Raw genomic sequence first — 16,659 nt, forward strand, 5'->3', positions numbered from 1 at the left:
TAATGGCAAAAAAGTAAAGTACATTTCGAAAATTGGAATGATATGAAAAATAAGAGGCTACTAAATAGGGGGAAGAATATTCAGGGAGACATGGGAAAGGGGTATTAAAAAAAATTAACATTAGTGAAGGAGCGGTGTTAATATCAATTTTGATTTTGTATTCCCCAAATTTTCAACTGCGCTTGTTCTCTTTACTGCTCAAGCTTCATATTGGAGACTATTCAAAAGCATTTCTCCAATTTTTATAAAATGGCCTATGATGAACAATCAAAGAAACCTTATTGTTATATTTATTACATTCATTTATCGAAAAAGGTTGTAACCGCCACCAGCAAAGAGGCTAGGCTTACTGGAAAAACGTGTTATCATCCATTGAGATTTGTATATAAAACGTTTTTCCATCATTAAAAGTTTGTAAATCTTTTTTTGACTTGAAAGATATACTTATATGGATATACATTTTAATTCACGGGAAAGCTTCTTGGAGACTGCTGCACCGAAAAATGGAAAACTATATCAAATGACTTTATGTGCGTCATCAAAAACCTTTTTTTCCATTTCTGAAAACTTGGAATTATGTCGCTTACAACGTTATACGCGACGACCATTCAAATGTCTTGCTAATTATACATACACATAACACCGTGCGACAGGCAATTTTACACACAAAAAATCAATATAGTCGCGAGCACACCAATTACCTTTCGAATTATGTAATTCGCCACACGGTTGCCACTTACTTCTTACTTCTTACACTTGTTTAAAGGTAGAAAAGGCAAAAAAAGGCAACATCAAATGTGTATATATGGAATCAGGGAAAGCAAAATCGTGGACATTCTTAATCGAATATACTCTATCTCTTTAGCAGAAAAAAGGCAATTTCCATAAAATCCGTTCCCTGGTAATAATGTTTTTAGACTGCTTTTTTCTCTAGGAGCTCAGAAACACTGTGGACCATAAGTTTGTTTTGGACTCCAGTTTTTCGAGAGCGTCAACTGGCTCATATGTGCAACTTTCCTAGCCGAGTGCCAAAACCAGTTTGCTCGACTTTTGGTCACTAGACCAGTGCTAAATACGTGATAATCGGTTCAGGATCTTGTCCATATGGTCTTGCATTTCCATATTCGGTGCATTTGCATAAAATTTGCAAATGCAATTTCAACTGCAAATCCAAGACCGTTTCCACAATATCCTGAACAGCCCTACTGTAATTACTGAGTTGTCTCCCATGTTTAACCATTACTTTCTTTGTTGTTAACATATATGCGATGTTACTTCTAGTCTTTTGTTCAGGGTATTCTCTAAATACTTCGGCTCTCTCGATAGCTCAATTTCCGAAATTCCCGATGATGGTTATGCTTAACTGACTTTTCTTCTTTCATTTGGTGAAGGGGCGATGGTTTAGTGAGTTTATTAACATAACCTTTTCAGACCACTATTTCTCAGTCAGTTTCAAGTGTTCATCGCAGCCCACCATGTAAATGAGTATTAGGAATATCCTTTTTTGGCATGACCTTGGATTTCGCTTTATATGATGTGTTTGATACACAGCTGAAATGTCAAGGAACGCGCAAAGGTCTGTCTGCTTAACAGCAATGTCTTTTAAATTATCTGAGTTCGACATTGTATTGCAGTATAGTAGATTTCCTTGATTGATATGTATGCATGTTGGCCTTCAGTAAAAATGATCTCATTTTATGAGATTAAAATTGTACCAAACCTGAACGATATGTACCTGTGTACCAAAAATGGTACATTTCGGCCAAAATGGCAACCGTGATTCGCCATACTAAATTTTGAGAGCATTTCCCGGAAATTTCGCCACTTATTCTTATTACTGTAAACGATTAATTCTTGTATATATATATTAGGCTGAACCTAGCGAATTTATGGCCTTAAAATGACCTATTTACTGAGAAGGAAATTCTCCCATTTGGAACATTTTTTATTTAAATTTTAAAAGGTTTGAATTTTTTTATGTAAATAACATGCAAATAAATGTTCATTAAAAATGTTATAACTTTTGAACCGTTAAATGAAGTTATAAAAAAGGGATAAACGTTTTTTCCAGGCATATTCTTGTAGGGCATTAAATTTTCTAACCTTCTACCCTGAAGTTGGCTGTCTTAAAGCTTAAACAGACGGCAGCGTTANTTTTTTATTTAAATTTTAAAAGGTTTGAATTTTTTTATGTAAATAACATGTAAATAAATGTTCATTAAAAATGTTATAACTTTTGAACCGTTAAATGAAGTTATAAAAAAGGGATAAGCGTTTTTTCCAGGCATATTCTTGTAGGGCATTAAATTTTCTAAAAAACTACCCTGAAATTGGCTGTCTTAAAGCTTAAACAGACGGCAGCGTTAATCCGGATTAACTCGGACTTAATCCGGATCAACTGCAGTTAATTCCCGAGTTGATCCGGATCAACGCTGCCGTCTGTTTATGCTTTTAGCGACGATTGAGAGTATTAAATATGTTAATGATATTGCAGAACGAGATATAGCGTTGATACAAAATTATAATCGAACTTTGACGAAAGACGAAGCAATTTCTTTTGGAAGTAATACAATTACAATTAAATAATTTAAAAAGAAAGAGTCAAAACTTGTTAATATGTGGCATTCTTATGATTATGCAGCGCAGTGTATTATTAACTTGTTTGACTTGTATTTAGATAAACTTTGAATTGTTAATTTATTTGTTATTTATATGTTAAAATAAATATCAAATTTTTTGTCGAGAATTTGTCCTCGTGGAATGTTAAAAAATTCTGGTCACCTAACCATATGTGTNTTGATACAAAATTATAATCGAACTTTGACGAAAGACGAAGCAATTTCTTTCGGAAGTAATACAATTACAATTAAATAATTTAAAAAGAAAGAGTCAAAACTTGTTAATATGTGGCATTCTTATGATTATGCAGCAAAGTGTATTATTAACTTGTTTGACTTGTATTTAGAGAAACTTTGAATTGTTAATTTATTTGTTATTTATATGTTAAAATAAATATCAAATTTTTTGCCGAGAATTTGTCCTCGTGGAATGTTAAAAAATTCTGGTCACCTAACCATATGTGTATCAATAGTATCCATGGGCGTAGCCAGGGGGGTGTTCGAGCAACCCCCCCCCCCTTCCTAACTTTCAAATTTTCCTTATGTATATATAAAAAAGTACCCTGAAATACCAGCTTACTAGGGTCGAGTCCCCCCCTAAATTTCATTCTGGCTACGCCGATGATAGTATCGTCACCCTAGTATCGAATACCGATTTACTCAGTATCGAAACAAAAGTATCGATACCAAGATTATATCAGAAGTATCGCAACATCCCTGCCTTGGACTTGTTCATGCTATAAAAGTCAGTACTTTTCACTACACTTTTAGTCAAAGCAAAATTATTAATGTAAGTAACGAAAATACTTTAAAACGCCAGAGGGCTTGTTTTTAACAATATTTTGGTATATAAATAAAATTTAGTTCATAAAAAATAAAAATGTTATTCATTTTAACATGAGTGTACGCATTAAGATGAAATATAAATTACCCTTATAATATCATTGTACACAGGAGCCAATGAATTATTTAATATTTATACATTTTTGAATAACAATAATGAGATAATTTTTACATTCACTGTTTAAACNTATTCATTTTAACATGAGTGTACGCATTAAGATGAAATATAAATTACCCTTATAATATCATTGTATACAGGAGCCAATGAATTATTTAATATTTATACATTTTTGAATAACAATAATGAGATAATTTTTACATTCACTGTTTAAATAGTAAAAGAATTATTTACATTTCATTTTAAAATAACTTATCAGGCGTCGCGAAGGAAACCGGGTATTTGCTGGTTTTTAATTTAATTTTACAAATGTTTTAACATCTTGAAATAGGTGATTTTTAGAGATTGAATATATGTATGAGCGGTAATTTAATTTAGGCAACAGAATTATGAAAAGTCAAAAATGAGATATCATTTATACACTTGACCTCACAAGTATTTATTATATTGTCATCGAACATACATATATAGCATACTTTATTTCTGTATGTATCGTCATTTCTCAACAAAAGAAATGGTATCATTAAATACTTATTTGAATAGAAACAAGTAGCTAAACATAAATTATATATGGATATGTGTGTGTACATGAAACCCCATGCCACCTTAGGTCAGGTCTAAATCTATATTGTAGTCTTAGCAAAAATCCATTAGTCATTTACTAATAAAAAGATGTATATTGATTTTGGATGAAGATGTTTCTTGTTGTTTTTGTTTCAGGCAAGCCGCCACATTGGAAACAGCGCCATCCAAATTAATGAAAACCAAATTGAAGTTCTTACTCATACACAAATATTTCTTATGTTTGGTGTGGTACAGTATTTTGTGATAAGTGAATAACTAACTAGTGCGATCATTTGACTTCCATTGAGTATATAAAATGCAAGAAGTGTGTAGCACATTGGATCCCCAAAAGGGCGCACAAATCAAATCAGAATCGCCGCTAAATGCACTGCAGGTGCCAACAGGGCAAACGATAGTGCCGGTGGTGCCTGTAGCACCAGTGGTGTCAGTATCAGCGCCAGCGCAAATGCCTCATGTGCCACAGCCGCCACCTCCACCACCCACGGCTATGCTTGTCAGCAAAATGGGACCGACAAACTGTGATAAACGTGCGGCTGTCGCTGATACCGGATACTGGATGGCCGCCTCTGAGGGGGGTTTCATCAACTCTCAACCGTCCATGGCTGAATTTCTCAATCATCTGAGCCCAGAAAGTCCAAAGATGGGAACACCTGTGGGTGGTGGCGGATATCCGGTTGGTGTTGGAATTGGAGTGCAACAGACTACGGATGGTATGGATTCGGTGCCAGAATACCCCTGGATGAAAGAAAAGAAGACGTCGCGGAAAAGTCAAAATAATAACAATCAAGGTAAGTGTTTGGTAACACGCAAAGAATAGCATAAAGATTAATTACTGTAATAAAATTGCTTCGGTTGAGCAAAGCCCGTTGGTATTAAGGGTTTTTAATGTAGTTGTATGTATGCGTTTGTACGAGTGCATGCTCGCAAGAGCAAACCTAAACAACTGATGCTTCGCCCATCTTATGAGCCATCAATCAAGAAATCAGTAGATACAATTCATCCTATTATAAATTATAACAACAACGACAACAATTGTGTGAGATAGTTGTAGCCACTGAATTGTGTGCAAGCCGGCGCCCATTTGGAATGGCAGTTGCCAGAAAATTGCGCTATATTCGATTTGTTCACAAAATGCAACAACAATTCATTGCTGTTTGGTTCATATGATAAACAGACGATACCTTTGATGAACCGTCAAGCTACATGTCCAGTCACAATTCAAAGCATTTAAAAAATTCCCAACCGACTGACCGAACCCATTGCCTACATAAGCGACTGCCATTTGGCTGGATGAGATGGCACCGCTGCTTTCGGCAAAGATCTGTTATTTGCGATCATTTGTAACAATTTTAGTGGCTACACATGAAGGTTGTGGCTAAGGCTGTGAAAGGCCAATTGCGCTGCAGCGGCCACAAGTGTCGAAAGAACTTGGGGTCTTGCGATAATGTATGTATCTATGTGTGTTTGTAGTTAAGTTACCTACTGGGTATTTGTATATAGTGTGTAACAATGCACATACACGGCGAAGGTGTTTACAAACATTCCTACATATATGTAGATGTACATATGAATATAAATGTTCATATAAGTTGGGTTTTCTTGGGTTACCCAGCTCAGTATCACGATCATTTCTCACGGAAACGGTCTGGATCAATCTTATTGGGGTTGGCAGCACTAATTTTATACTACATACTAGCACGAGGAAGACGAAATTATAAAAATTTACTCACTAAATAGGGAAAAGTATATTTAAACGAAATAATATTCACTTAAACAAATATTTAACGTAAAGGCAATTTATTTGAAGCAAGTTAAAATAAGCAATGGCAGAATACCAAACCATACTGCCAAATTATCAGTGACACAAACCAAACAGATCGGATCATAAATTGGACCAGATCTCTATGAGGATCATATCGTTGTTGTTGCAATTGCATGGAAATTTTTTATCCGGATCCCGATCATTGCCCAAGAAAAGAAAGCCAAAGATATGTATGTACATACTAGGGCTGTGAGTTTTACTCGGATATTTTGCCACTGCAGATATTCGTATATCTGAAAAAAATCTGAATATGCGGATATCTGATGCCCGAAATTCGAATATAAAAATCCCTTTTAATATTATAAATGCGAAAGTGAGTTTGTTTGTTTGTTACGCTTTAACGATCCAATGGATCATCATGAAACTTTGCACACTGGTGTCATTTAGCCCAACTTATCCCTCTGCTGCAGGAATTATGAAGGAGACGATTAAAAAAAAATTAGCTGTGAATTACACCTTATTTACATATCAATAAACCTATGTATATATATCGAAAGAAAGAACGACTCTAAGAGCCGTTTTGTCCAGTAGGTTTTTAAATTTATCTGCCCTTTAAATATATTTTTTCAGAACAAAATTTGTGTTAAAATGTCACTTGAGAAAAGGCCTTAAGTCGTTTATTATTATATATTATTATTTCGTAAAGAAATGTATGGTAAATTTTATGAAAACAGCAGAAAACAGTTGGATAGCGGTAAACTAATTAAATGTTGACAGAGAAAAGCGTGTGTGAATTATGTGAAATCCGCGCACACAAATATATGTACATTTTCCGACTACGATTAGAAAAGTGAGGATATATTTAAATTTCATCTAACCAAAGGCAAACCAATTAAGTTCCGTTATTCCTAGTCAACATCTTAATGCATTTAATTAGTTTGATACGTTTTTATAACATTCGTTAAGTGGGAAAAATGCCAAAGTAGTGACACCACACTTAGCTTCGTATGCAGTAGAGGGTTGAGGGATACGATAGCTTTTATCTCGATTAGGCAAGGGGACGTGGCACCTCCCACACAAACCGAATTCTTTCTACTGCATATCTCTGGAAGTATTTGTGGAAGAGTACTGGTGAGAACATTAGTATATCGATTTCTGTGTAGAAGATCGACCTATTTCGGCAGCCAGTTTGAAAACGCCCTATCTCAGAAAATTTTTCAACAACGCCCTATTTCAGAATTTGATTGAAAAACACTTAAACGTTAAACTCAACTTGAATAAAGGCAATTAGGTAAAAGTATCAGACGAGAGAGGTTCAAAAAGTTTAAGCTTGAAAATATTTTGAAGAGGCTCGAAAATATATTTTGTTGAGTATGTTGAGTTCTCGTGCGCTGGGTTTGGGTCCCGCCACGTTAAAACCTCGCCCAATGAAAAAGTTCAGAAACCCTTAATGGGGAAGGTGCCTCTGCCCGGCTGGTTGATGTCATCGGGAATACAAAGGCTGACATCACCGCCATCCAAGAAATGCGATGGACGCGGTATGGGAAGGTAAGCGAGGAGCCTTGCGACGTCTACTACAGTTGTCACGTAAAGGAGCGCAAATTCGGTGTTGGATTTGTGGTTGGAGACACTCCGTCGCCGAGTACTGTCGTTCACCCCGGTGGACGAACATCTAGCCACAATCTTCATCAAAGCGGGATTCTTCAACATCTACTCATCTGCGCCAATGACCCGACGGAAGAGAGAGAGAGAGAGAGATATTATCTATCACGCATGTAATGCATTACTACTTTTCCGACTGGGTGCTCCAGAGTACACGTACCTTTTGTTGACTAAAAAACTTGAAGAAAACTCACTGTTGGTATGCACAAATACACAAATTCTATTTTACACATTATACATGCATATATGTGTGTATGTATAATAATAATAAATTAGGTATGAAGGCTATCCATCCATCCGCTGTTCCTTTTAACCGCCTCCTTATTCGCTCTTACCTCCAATAATATTCCAACAGTCACTGTTTATTCGCCGCTCGGTTACTTAATGTATTGCAGTTGCCAACAATTTTCAATTCTTCAATGGGGAAAAAAAATTTTCGCCACTCGTATGTTCGACTGTTGACTGACATTGCAGCCAAACTATCACTAGGTTCAGTTGAATGTGTGTATATATAAGAGTGATGGTACAACCGAAAGGCAGGAACTGTTGCAGAAGGTAGGATTGCAACCTGTTATTTGGATTCATTTGTCAAAATACTGCACTCCTATTATGCTTTGGGACGAGCAAAAGGAAACGAAAAACAGGCTGTTGGTTCTGCTCTCGGTGCTGATGTTCATGCTTGAGTTGGCTTCAAGGTTGTATCAATATATTTTTATGCTAACAAAAAAAGTTGTATTTTTAACATAGATACATATGTATGTACAAATGTACATGCATACATATGTTCGTACTTTTGTATATACTGCGAGTATTTACGCACCCTGTTCTCTTCCTTTGGACTCGATGTCTACATCTTCCAAAAGTTTCAAATGATTTAGCAAATAAAAAGTATTTTAAGAATTTTGTATTTTCTTTTTCCTCCGGTCCCATATCGAAATTTCGTTGTCGGTTACAAAAAAATAATGGCAGAAAAGTTTCAACCCTCTATGTATCTGAATTTTTCAGGTAGTTTGTTCCGTAACTTTTTTTTTTATAAACAATTAAATGTAACAAAAAAAGAAAAATCTTAACTTAGTTTTGTAGGTAATTAATGATTTTGATTTTGATTTACTTTTAAAAAGAATTAAAAAACTAAACAAAAAAATATATGTATAAGGCCTTGTTCGTTTTACACTTATATTCAATCTACGCTTAAAGTGTAAAAAACAAGCATCGACAATTTCCATTTAAAAACAAGAAATTTTGATTTTATCGACACCCTGCAGAACAAATTATCAATTGATAAAGAATAACCCATTTGTAGTTAGCTTTTCTGCGGTTTTTCGATAAAATATGTATCTTCTAGTTAAGTACAAAAAGCTAACTTCAAACTAGTNTTCAATCTACGCTTAAAGTGTAAAAAACAAGCATCGACAATTTCCATTTACAAACAAGAAATTTTGATTTTATCGACACCCTACAGAACAAATTATCAATTGATAAAGAATAACCCATTTGTAGTTAGCTTTTCTGCGGTTTTTCGATAAAAAATGTATCTTCTAGTTAAGTACAAAAAGCTAACTTCAAGCTAGTTGAAAAGTAATGCAGGAGTCATGCAGACGTAATCGGGAGTTTGTTTTGTTTAAACAAGTTTCTATTTAAATATCGTTTTAAAAATTTTCTTTGAATACACTTTTTTCTGCACTTCAAAAATTCTATTTGAGCACTTGTGTCTTTTCATTGCTACAGGATAGTACGCCACCTTTACCTTTGTTGAAGAGATTCTAGAGAGAGAGAGTTCCCTGAGGAAAGCTGGTTTAATGCCAGCAGGTGGGCAAAACTCATGTTGCCTTCAATCTCAGAAGGTATATCTAGTTTTTTCCTCTCACTGAGAAGACGGGACTGCTGACTGGTCACTTCACCTGACTGTGATAGGCGTAAATGACAAGTCCATTTGTCCATCCTGCCTTGAAGAGGATGAGACGGTGGAACACTTTTTGTGCTTCTTGCTTGCTTGGTCGTTTGTTATCGATTTTTCTAGACTCGTTCTTTTCTCTATTGTCAGTTTCTGAATTGAAAGATTAGCATAAAAAGCTTAGCCGTTTTTTTGTTTTAAGTTTTGTGTTTTAAAAATGTGACTGACAAATATTTTTCGCCTCACTTTAAAACTCGGTGCGATAAAAATAAAAATGATGCCATCAACACAAATAAACTATTTGACAAATACATCACATGCAAATTCACGAGTGAGCCGAACATGTTTAGGAGTTTATTTATTGCTCTTAAAAAATATAACTCCTCAGATCGAGATAGTTCTTTCATGGCNTCGCCTCACTTTAAAACTCGGTGCGATAAAAATAAAAATGATGCCATCAACACAAATAAACTATTTGACAAATACATCACATGCAAATTCACGAGTGAGCCGAACATGTGTAGGAGTTTATTTATTGCTCTTAAAAAATATAACTCCTCAGATCGAGATAGTTCTTTCATGGGCTTACGAGATCTGTTTTTTAAACATGCAAGTGTGTAATGAAATTATTTTATTAAATAGAACACAGGAAAATATTTTATTTTTATGTTTGCCACTCCGAATTTTGTGTTGGAACTCAACCACGATGCAAAATTACATCGTTATATTTAATCTTCACATTTTTTGATGAACTTTGGGAATATGTTAGAAATGAGCATCAGGGGGTCCACCAAAACCAGTAAAGTTTTGAAAGGGGAGAAAAATAAGTTTGGGAACCTTTGTATACTATGTAATATACCTCTGAAATTTTATAAAATAAACTAAAAATGTATACATCGTTTTAAGCTGTAATTACCTAAAAAGTAAACGTCTTGGCTGTTCACCAAACCGGTCTAGAGTTTTATCAATAATCTCAGATTGGTTCTGTCATACATACTTTCGATGTACACTTAGAAGATACAAACGTAAAGACAAAGTAATAAACAGTTGAACTATAAATTAAATTATTAGTTTACCGTTCAATCCATTTTCTCTAATTGTCGACTACAGCCAGGTTTTTACCCTTCTTAAACGGAATTACTTTGAAGTTTGAGAGATTAGCTTGAAANTTGGCTGCCCTGATTGGAAGATTTCTGCTGTATTTTGGGGCAACAACTTGCCTACAGTAAAAAAGCATATAATTTGTGTTTCAAAAGTGTGTGAAAACCAATCAATTAACTTATATGATCTCGGTTCCGATATTAAATAATCAATAATTGTTTATACCCGCATTTTGGCACATTGGCTCGTTGAATGTGCCATCTAATAAATAGTGTCGTCATTCTCCTTAGCTGCTTTTAAATGATGTCGTCACAAATTTCTGGCGGAGACATGAATACAGTGTAAGAAAATTCTTTTTCTATAATTGTTTCCTTATAGAAAGGTTGGTTTCTTTTCCACCTTAGACATTCCGAATTCGTTCAAAATATGCTAATTTAAAACACAGAATTATTTCAGTATTCCTCCGGAGTTTTTGGACATGGACTGTTTCTTCAATTTAATGGTGGTCGCTTTATTTTTGTGGAAACGAAACGCAAGTTATGGATCATTTCTACACTCTTTCTTCAAATATTTCTCATATTCCAGCTGTACGCAGACGTTTAGTTTTTCGCATCGTGTTTTTACATATTCGTAATTTAAATTTTTTTAAATAAAATCAATTGGTGGTAGTTCATGATTGTGTGTGGATTAATATCACAACACTGAGGATTTGGCAATAACCTTTTTCATCTATTAAAAAACAACACTTACGGGGCAGTGTTTGTTGTAAGAACAAAATTTTTTTCTATGAATCGACATACTTTAAGCATTGTTGACGCTATTTCCATTTGAATGACTTTATTTCCAAATTTTTGTTGACTATATATATATTTTGGAATTGGCCCCTACCTGGCTACATTTGAGGAGTTTAATAACTAAACGCAAGAATTCAACTTTTTATTTTTTTCGGGTTTTTGGTAGAATCTAATACTATATACATATATATTAAGATCTGTTAGGATACTAAAATTGTATTGCTAAGTTTGACCGCAGTAGCAATGTGTGGATTAACAGCACTTTTGAGTGTGTTAACCTCAGCAACTAACAATTCTATTCACTGCACATTGTTGTTGTCAGTGACATTTCTTGCTTACATATTGGATTTGATTTCATTTGATAACTTACNCCTACCTGGCTACATTTGAGGAGTTTAATAACTAAACGCAAGAATTCAACTTTTTATTTTTTTCGGGTTTTTGGTAGAATCTAATACTATATACATATATATTAAGANAACATTTTTTTCTATGAATCGACATACTTTAAGCATTGTTGACGCCATTTGAATGACTTTATTTCCAAATTTTTGTTGACTATGTATATATTTTGGAATTGGCTCCTACCTGGCTACATTTGAGGAGTTTAATAACTAAACGCAAGAATTCCACTTTTTATTTTTTTCGGGTTTTTGGTAGAATCTAATACTATATACATATATATTAAGATCTGTTAGGATACTAAAATTGTATTGCTAAGTTTGACCGCAGTAGCAATTCTATTCACTGCACATTGTTGTTGTCAGTGACATTTCTTGCTTACATATTGGATTTGATTTCATTTGATAACTTACATATATTTTTTCAGCAAAATCTTTGAAATTTACGTAGGGAATGTGCGATTAAAGATGTAGAAGCTTCGACGTCGAGAAACGACAAGTGGAATATTCGGTAACTTTCGATAAGAACCTTATAGGCCTGGTTTCTCCAACTAAATTTAACTTAGTTAAGCCAATATGTTAGACTTAGTCAAGAACAAGCTGTGTAAAAAGTAGGCTAACTTTTGACTTAAGTCCAAAAAATGGCTAAACTAAGTTCTCAAGTAGCACGCTGATGTATAACTTGGTGTAAATTTTTGAATTTTGGTATGTACAATTAATCAGATGTATACCAAAATTCGTAAATTTACACCAAGTTATACACCAGTGTGCTACTTGAGTTAAGTTGAGTTGGAGAAACCAGCCCAAAGAGTTGTCATGAGTGCGAGCGCAAGTATATGACCTGAATGATTTAGGATATCCGTCGAATATACAAGGATAATCGCAACAATACTATAAATGCCATTTGGAAATAGGCATCCCTTTGGCTGTGGTTACTTTTGGTCAGCTATGTATGTGTATAAGAAACCATTTAAGTAAAATTAATGCGTTTTGTGATGGAAATACTTATTTATATATTTTTATATAAGTATATTTTTACGCATATGTACATACAAACTTTGTAATGCAATGGGTAAGAAGTTGTACCCTTATCAGTGATGCCAGTTTGGCTTTTCTCCGTAAATTTAGGGTTATTGTGGGCGATTAGGGAATAACTTAGGGAAAATTATTAAGGAGTTTCTTAGGGATTTTTTCAAATAATATAACTGCACCAAATAAAAAAAAAATTTAACAGCTTGCAACCCTTAACAAAAAAAACTTTCTTCCTGGCAGATCTACAGACCAAGCCCGTATATATGGCATATTATATAATTTTTTTAAATTGCGCGAACGGCGTAAGTCTTATGATTTTTTAAGCAGGTGGTAACGCTATTCAAAATAATGAAATCCTCTTGCACATCTAGAGGTCCAGCCCTCTCGTTTGAAACCTACTTTTTTTCTAATACAACGAACGGAGCAGGTTTTATAACTTTAAAAAAGGTGGCAACCCTTTCCAAAAAATGCATACCTTGCTGTGCATTTAGAGTCCAAGCCCTTTAATTTGGAACTTCAGTTTTGAAAATCTAATGATCTGGCAAATCTGATGCCTTCATGTATTGTATTTATACATAGTACATACATACATATTTAGATTTGATCTAACCCTGGTATCTGTGAATTAGGGAGCTATTAGAGTCCAGATAGGAGCTTTATAACTATAAAATTCGAGTATACACAACTCTGGAATACTTGATTTGTACAACTTTGACTTTTATTTTTGCCTTAAAAAAATAAAAAGCAGATATAATCGTTATTATTTGCTCAAAATGATAAAAGTCAGATTTTTAAAAGTCATAGAGGATTTACAATCTACAATGCGAGATGAGTCTAATGGTACCTTTGAGCATATAGCATAATTTTTTCATATAGCTATAGCATAATTTTTCACTATGCCATTTTTATGTCAAAAATTGTAAAATAACTTTTATTTCAGTCTCTGCTTTTCAGAGATAGTAGTCGAGATATCTAGGTTTAATTTAAGACAGGAAGGTTCTATCGCATTTTGTTTCTTTGCTAGAGCTTATAAAATATTGCAACATCGCTATTTTTTGACATTTTTACCTCATTTTTTTTTTTTAATCTGGAGCTGATGGAAGCTTTATGCTTACGGATTCGTAATCAGCACAAAAAAATCTATCAAAAACAGATTTAACGTTTGCCGAACCAAAATTTTTTTATATTTTTGTTGGGCCGTGTTAAACATTAAAAAAATTAACAATTCAGATTTCCGTTTTTTCTGCAGAAATTTTTCCTTATGTGGTCTATAACACCCTTCGCTTCCCTATTTAGTTACAGTTTTGCAAAATAATTCAAAGAATATCATCATGCATGCGCAGCAGCCTGCGCCTTATTTTCAACTTTATCCTAAAAAGCAAGACTACCCCAGAAAGGTTCATTTGTTCATAAAAAGGTGACCTGCGAAAAATGTTTAAAATCGGACAACGGAAATTCGTGCCTCAAAGGCCCTAAAGTTCGGCAAATTCATGAAATTTCACCAAGCGGTCAACAGTTTGCCTATAAGTCAGTGGGAAACTTAATATATTTCAATGCCACTTGATGGAGTTTTGTCCCGATGTCAAAAATAGCTACAGTATTTTTAAGCCTCCCATCTTTTAAAGTTGTTGAGGTTTTTTGTGAAAAAGCCGTGAGGCCTTTTGAAAAATTCAAAATGGCGTCTCAAATATGGCATCTAAACTAACCGTAAATTAGATTTTACTTTACAAATTTTGTGCCACCGGAGAAACCAACACTGAAAGAGAAAAGTTCCCTACAACTTTGGCATTTGAATATGCTACGCACTTTTTCAGAAATTGATGAAAAATGGCGAAAACCGTGACAATGCAAAATTTTTTCGCACTTTGTGCTAATTATTTACAATAAAAAATTAATTTTTATAAAAGGTTTGTATAAAAAAAATTGGAAAATTAAATTCTCTACAAATTTGTGTACAACCGTTTTTTACGAAAAATGAAAAATAAGCTTGCAAATCGCAAAATCTGATGGTCTACGTGTCAAATAAAAGTAAACTGCATCAAAAGTTGCTACTACACATTTTTTATTTGACGTACGAATTGATCTAAATTAACTTGGGTAAAATATAACGTCTGAATTCCTGTAAAATTGTAATTTTATGTGGAAAAAACCTCAATAACTTTAAAAGTTGGAGAGGTTTAAAAATAGGTTAGTCATATTTGACATCGGGGGGCAAAACTCCTTCAAGTGCCATTAAAATATATTAAATTTCCTCCTGACTTACAGACAATTTTAACCGCCTTGTTAAAAATAGCGTGAAAATGCTGAACTTTAGGGCCTTTAGAGCAGTGTCCGCCAAAACGAGAAAAGTCTTAAAATGAGAATGTATTAGTTATGAAATAAAAAATGAGAATGTGTTGGTGGTAATGCACGGAAAAAAAATTTCTGTGTTGTATTACTTATTATAAAAACTTTGGTATGTTTTTTTGCAGTTTTTTCATTGTGCGTTTTTTTAGATCTAAACAACATAGAAACATATAATGAAAGTTAACGGCCCTGAGAAAGGAAAAAGTTGGTAAAATTTTGTATGTATTGTACAAAATTATTATTATTTTTTTATAATTTAAGTGTGGATTTCTGAGCAAAAAAGATAACGTGCTTCGAGCACTCTGAATATTAAAAGAAAATTTCGTTGATTTCAAGTAGAAATAAAATGAAAATATATATATCTAATATAAATTTATTTTAAAATTAGGTAAAACTTGACATTTAAGAACAGTTTAAAATAACGACTAAACCAAAAGATAAATAACAAAACATATTGTATGTTTTAATTGAGGACTAGTCTGGTATTAAAAAAAATACATAATTCACAAAGTTCTTTTAATATGAAGAAAAAGCACGACTTGGTACCATATACATAACTATTTCTAGGGGTGTATGTACGAAAAATTGTGTTATAAAATTTTTGAATGAATATTCATTCATTCTGCTCAGTGTACCTACTTTATTCGACAATAATGCGCCATCAACCTGCTTCGCCTATTGTTTGCATGCAACTAAATAAAATTTGTTGCTCTGCTACTCTTTCTGTTGACGTTCGGTTTGTGTACGTGTAAAGGCTCCGTTATGCATACTTGGCATGGCTTGAGAGCTGTCACATAAGAAATCTGTTAAATGAGCCTCGCGTGTAATCGGTTATCGAACGCACAGCACTACATACGTAGAAGTCTGTTGGTTTTTGATTTCTACGTAAAAATGGTATAGCAGTGCATGCAATGCCAAGTATGCATAACAGAGCCTTTAAGCTGAAGCCACATAAAACTTTTGCTTCGGTTTACGTGACAGATCCGCTTTGACAGATAAGATGAATTGTATGAAAATGCACAAAGCATGCCACATAGATCATTGAAGCTGCAGCGCGAAGCGAAAAGATGGCCAACTCCCATCTTTTTGCGCGCTTTTGACAATCAGCCGGTTTAATATTTATTTTGTTTCGTCCAAATTCGAGTATTCATGCAGAAACATAAAACCCAATTACATTGCTGTTAATTTTAAAGCAAAATATCTAAAATCCACAGTAATTTTGACGAGTAAAAAAGCAGTGCAAAATTGACTTCTTGGCGCTCATTGTGGCATACTTTTTGCGTCTGGCGCTTTGCTGGCAAAGTTATTAATGTCACGCAAAGCTACAAAGTTTTATCTGGCATCAGCTTCAGAAGCCGATTGTGTACATGTGAAAGGCCGAATATAGTTCGTTTCCCAGGAAAGTGTTTGGCGGGCACTGCTTTAGAGGCACGTCTTTCCGTTGTCCGTTTTTAAAAATCTTTCGCAGGGCACGTTTTTATGACCAAAGGAACATTTCTAGGG

At 34.1% G+C, this 16,659-nt stretch overlaps 1 protein-coding gene across 1 annotated transcript in view; it reads left to right on the top strand.

The window, feature by feature from the left end:
* pb (homeobox proposcipedia) overlaps window positions 1–16,659 on the top strand; it is a 100,144-nt gene that overhangs the window by 17,074 nt on the left and 66,411 nt on the right. Inside the window, exons 2-3 of the mRNA XM_017615977.1 lie at window positions 4,300–4,956; window positions 12,742–12,752. Coding sequence (XP_017471466.1) covers window positions 4,460–4,956; window positions 12,742–12,752 — 508 coding nt within the window. The 5' untranslated portion in view covers window positions 4,300–4,459. The remainder of the gene's footprint in view (window positions 1–4,299; window positions 4,957–12,741; window positions 12,753–16,659) is intronic.

Source organism: Rhagoletis zephyria, unplaced genomic scaffold (assembly GCF_001687245.7).
Source record: "Rhagoletis zephyria isolate East Lansing unplaced genomic scaffold, Rhagoletis_zephyria_1.1 Rzeph_scaffold_01112, whole genome shotgun sequence".
Taxonomy (NCBI): Eukaryota; Metazoa; Arthropoda; class Insecta; order Diptera; family Tephritidae; genus Rhagoletis; species Rhagoletis zephyria.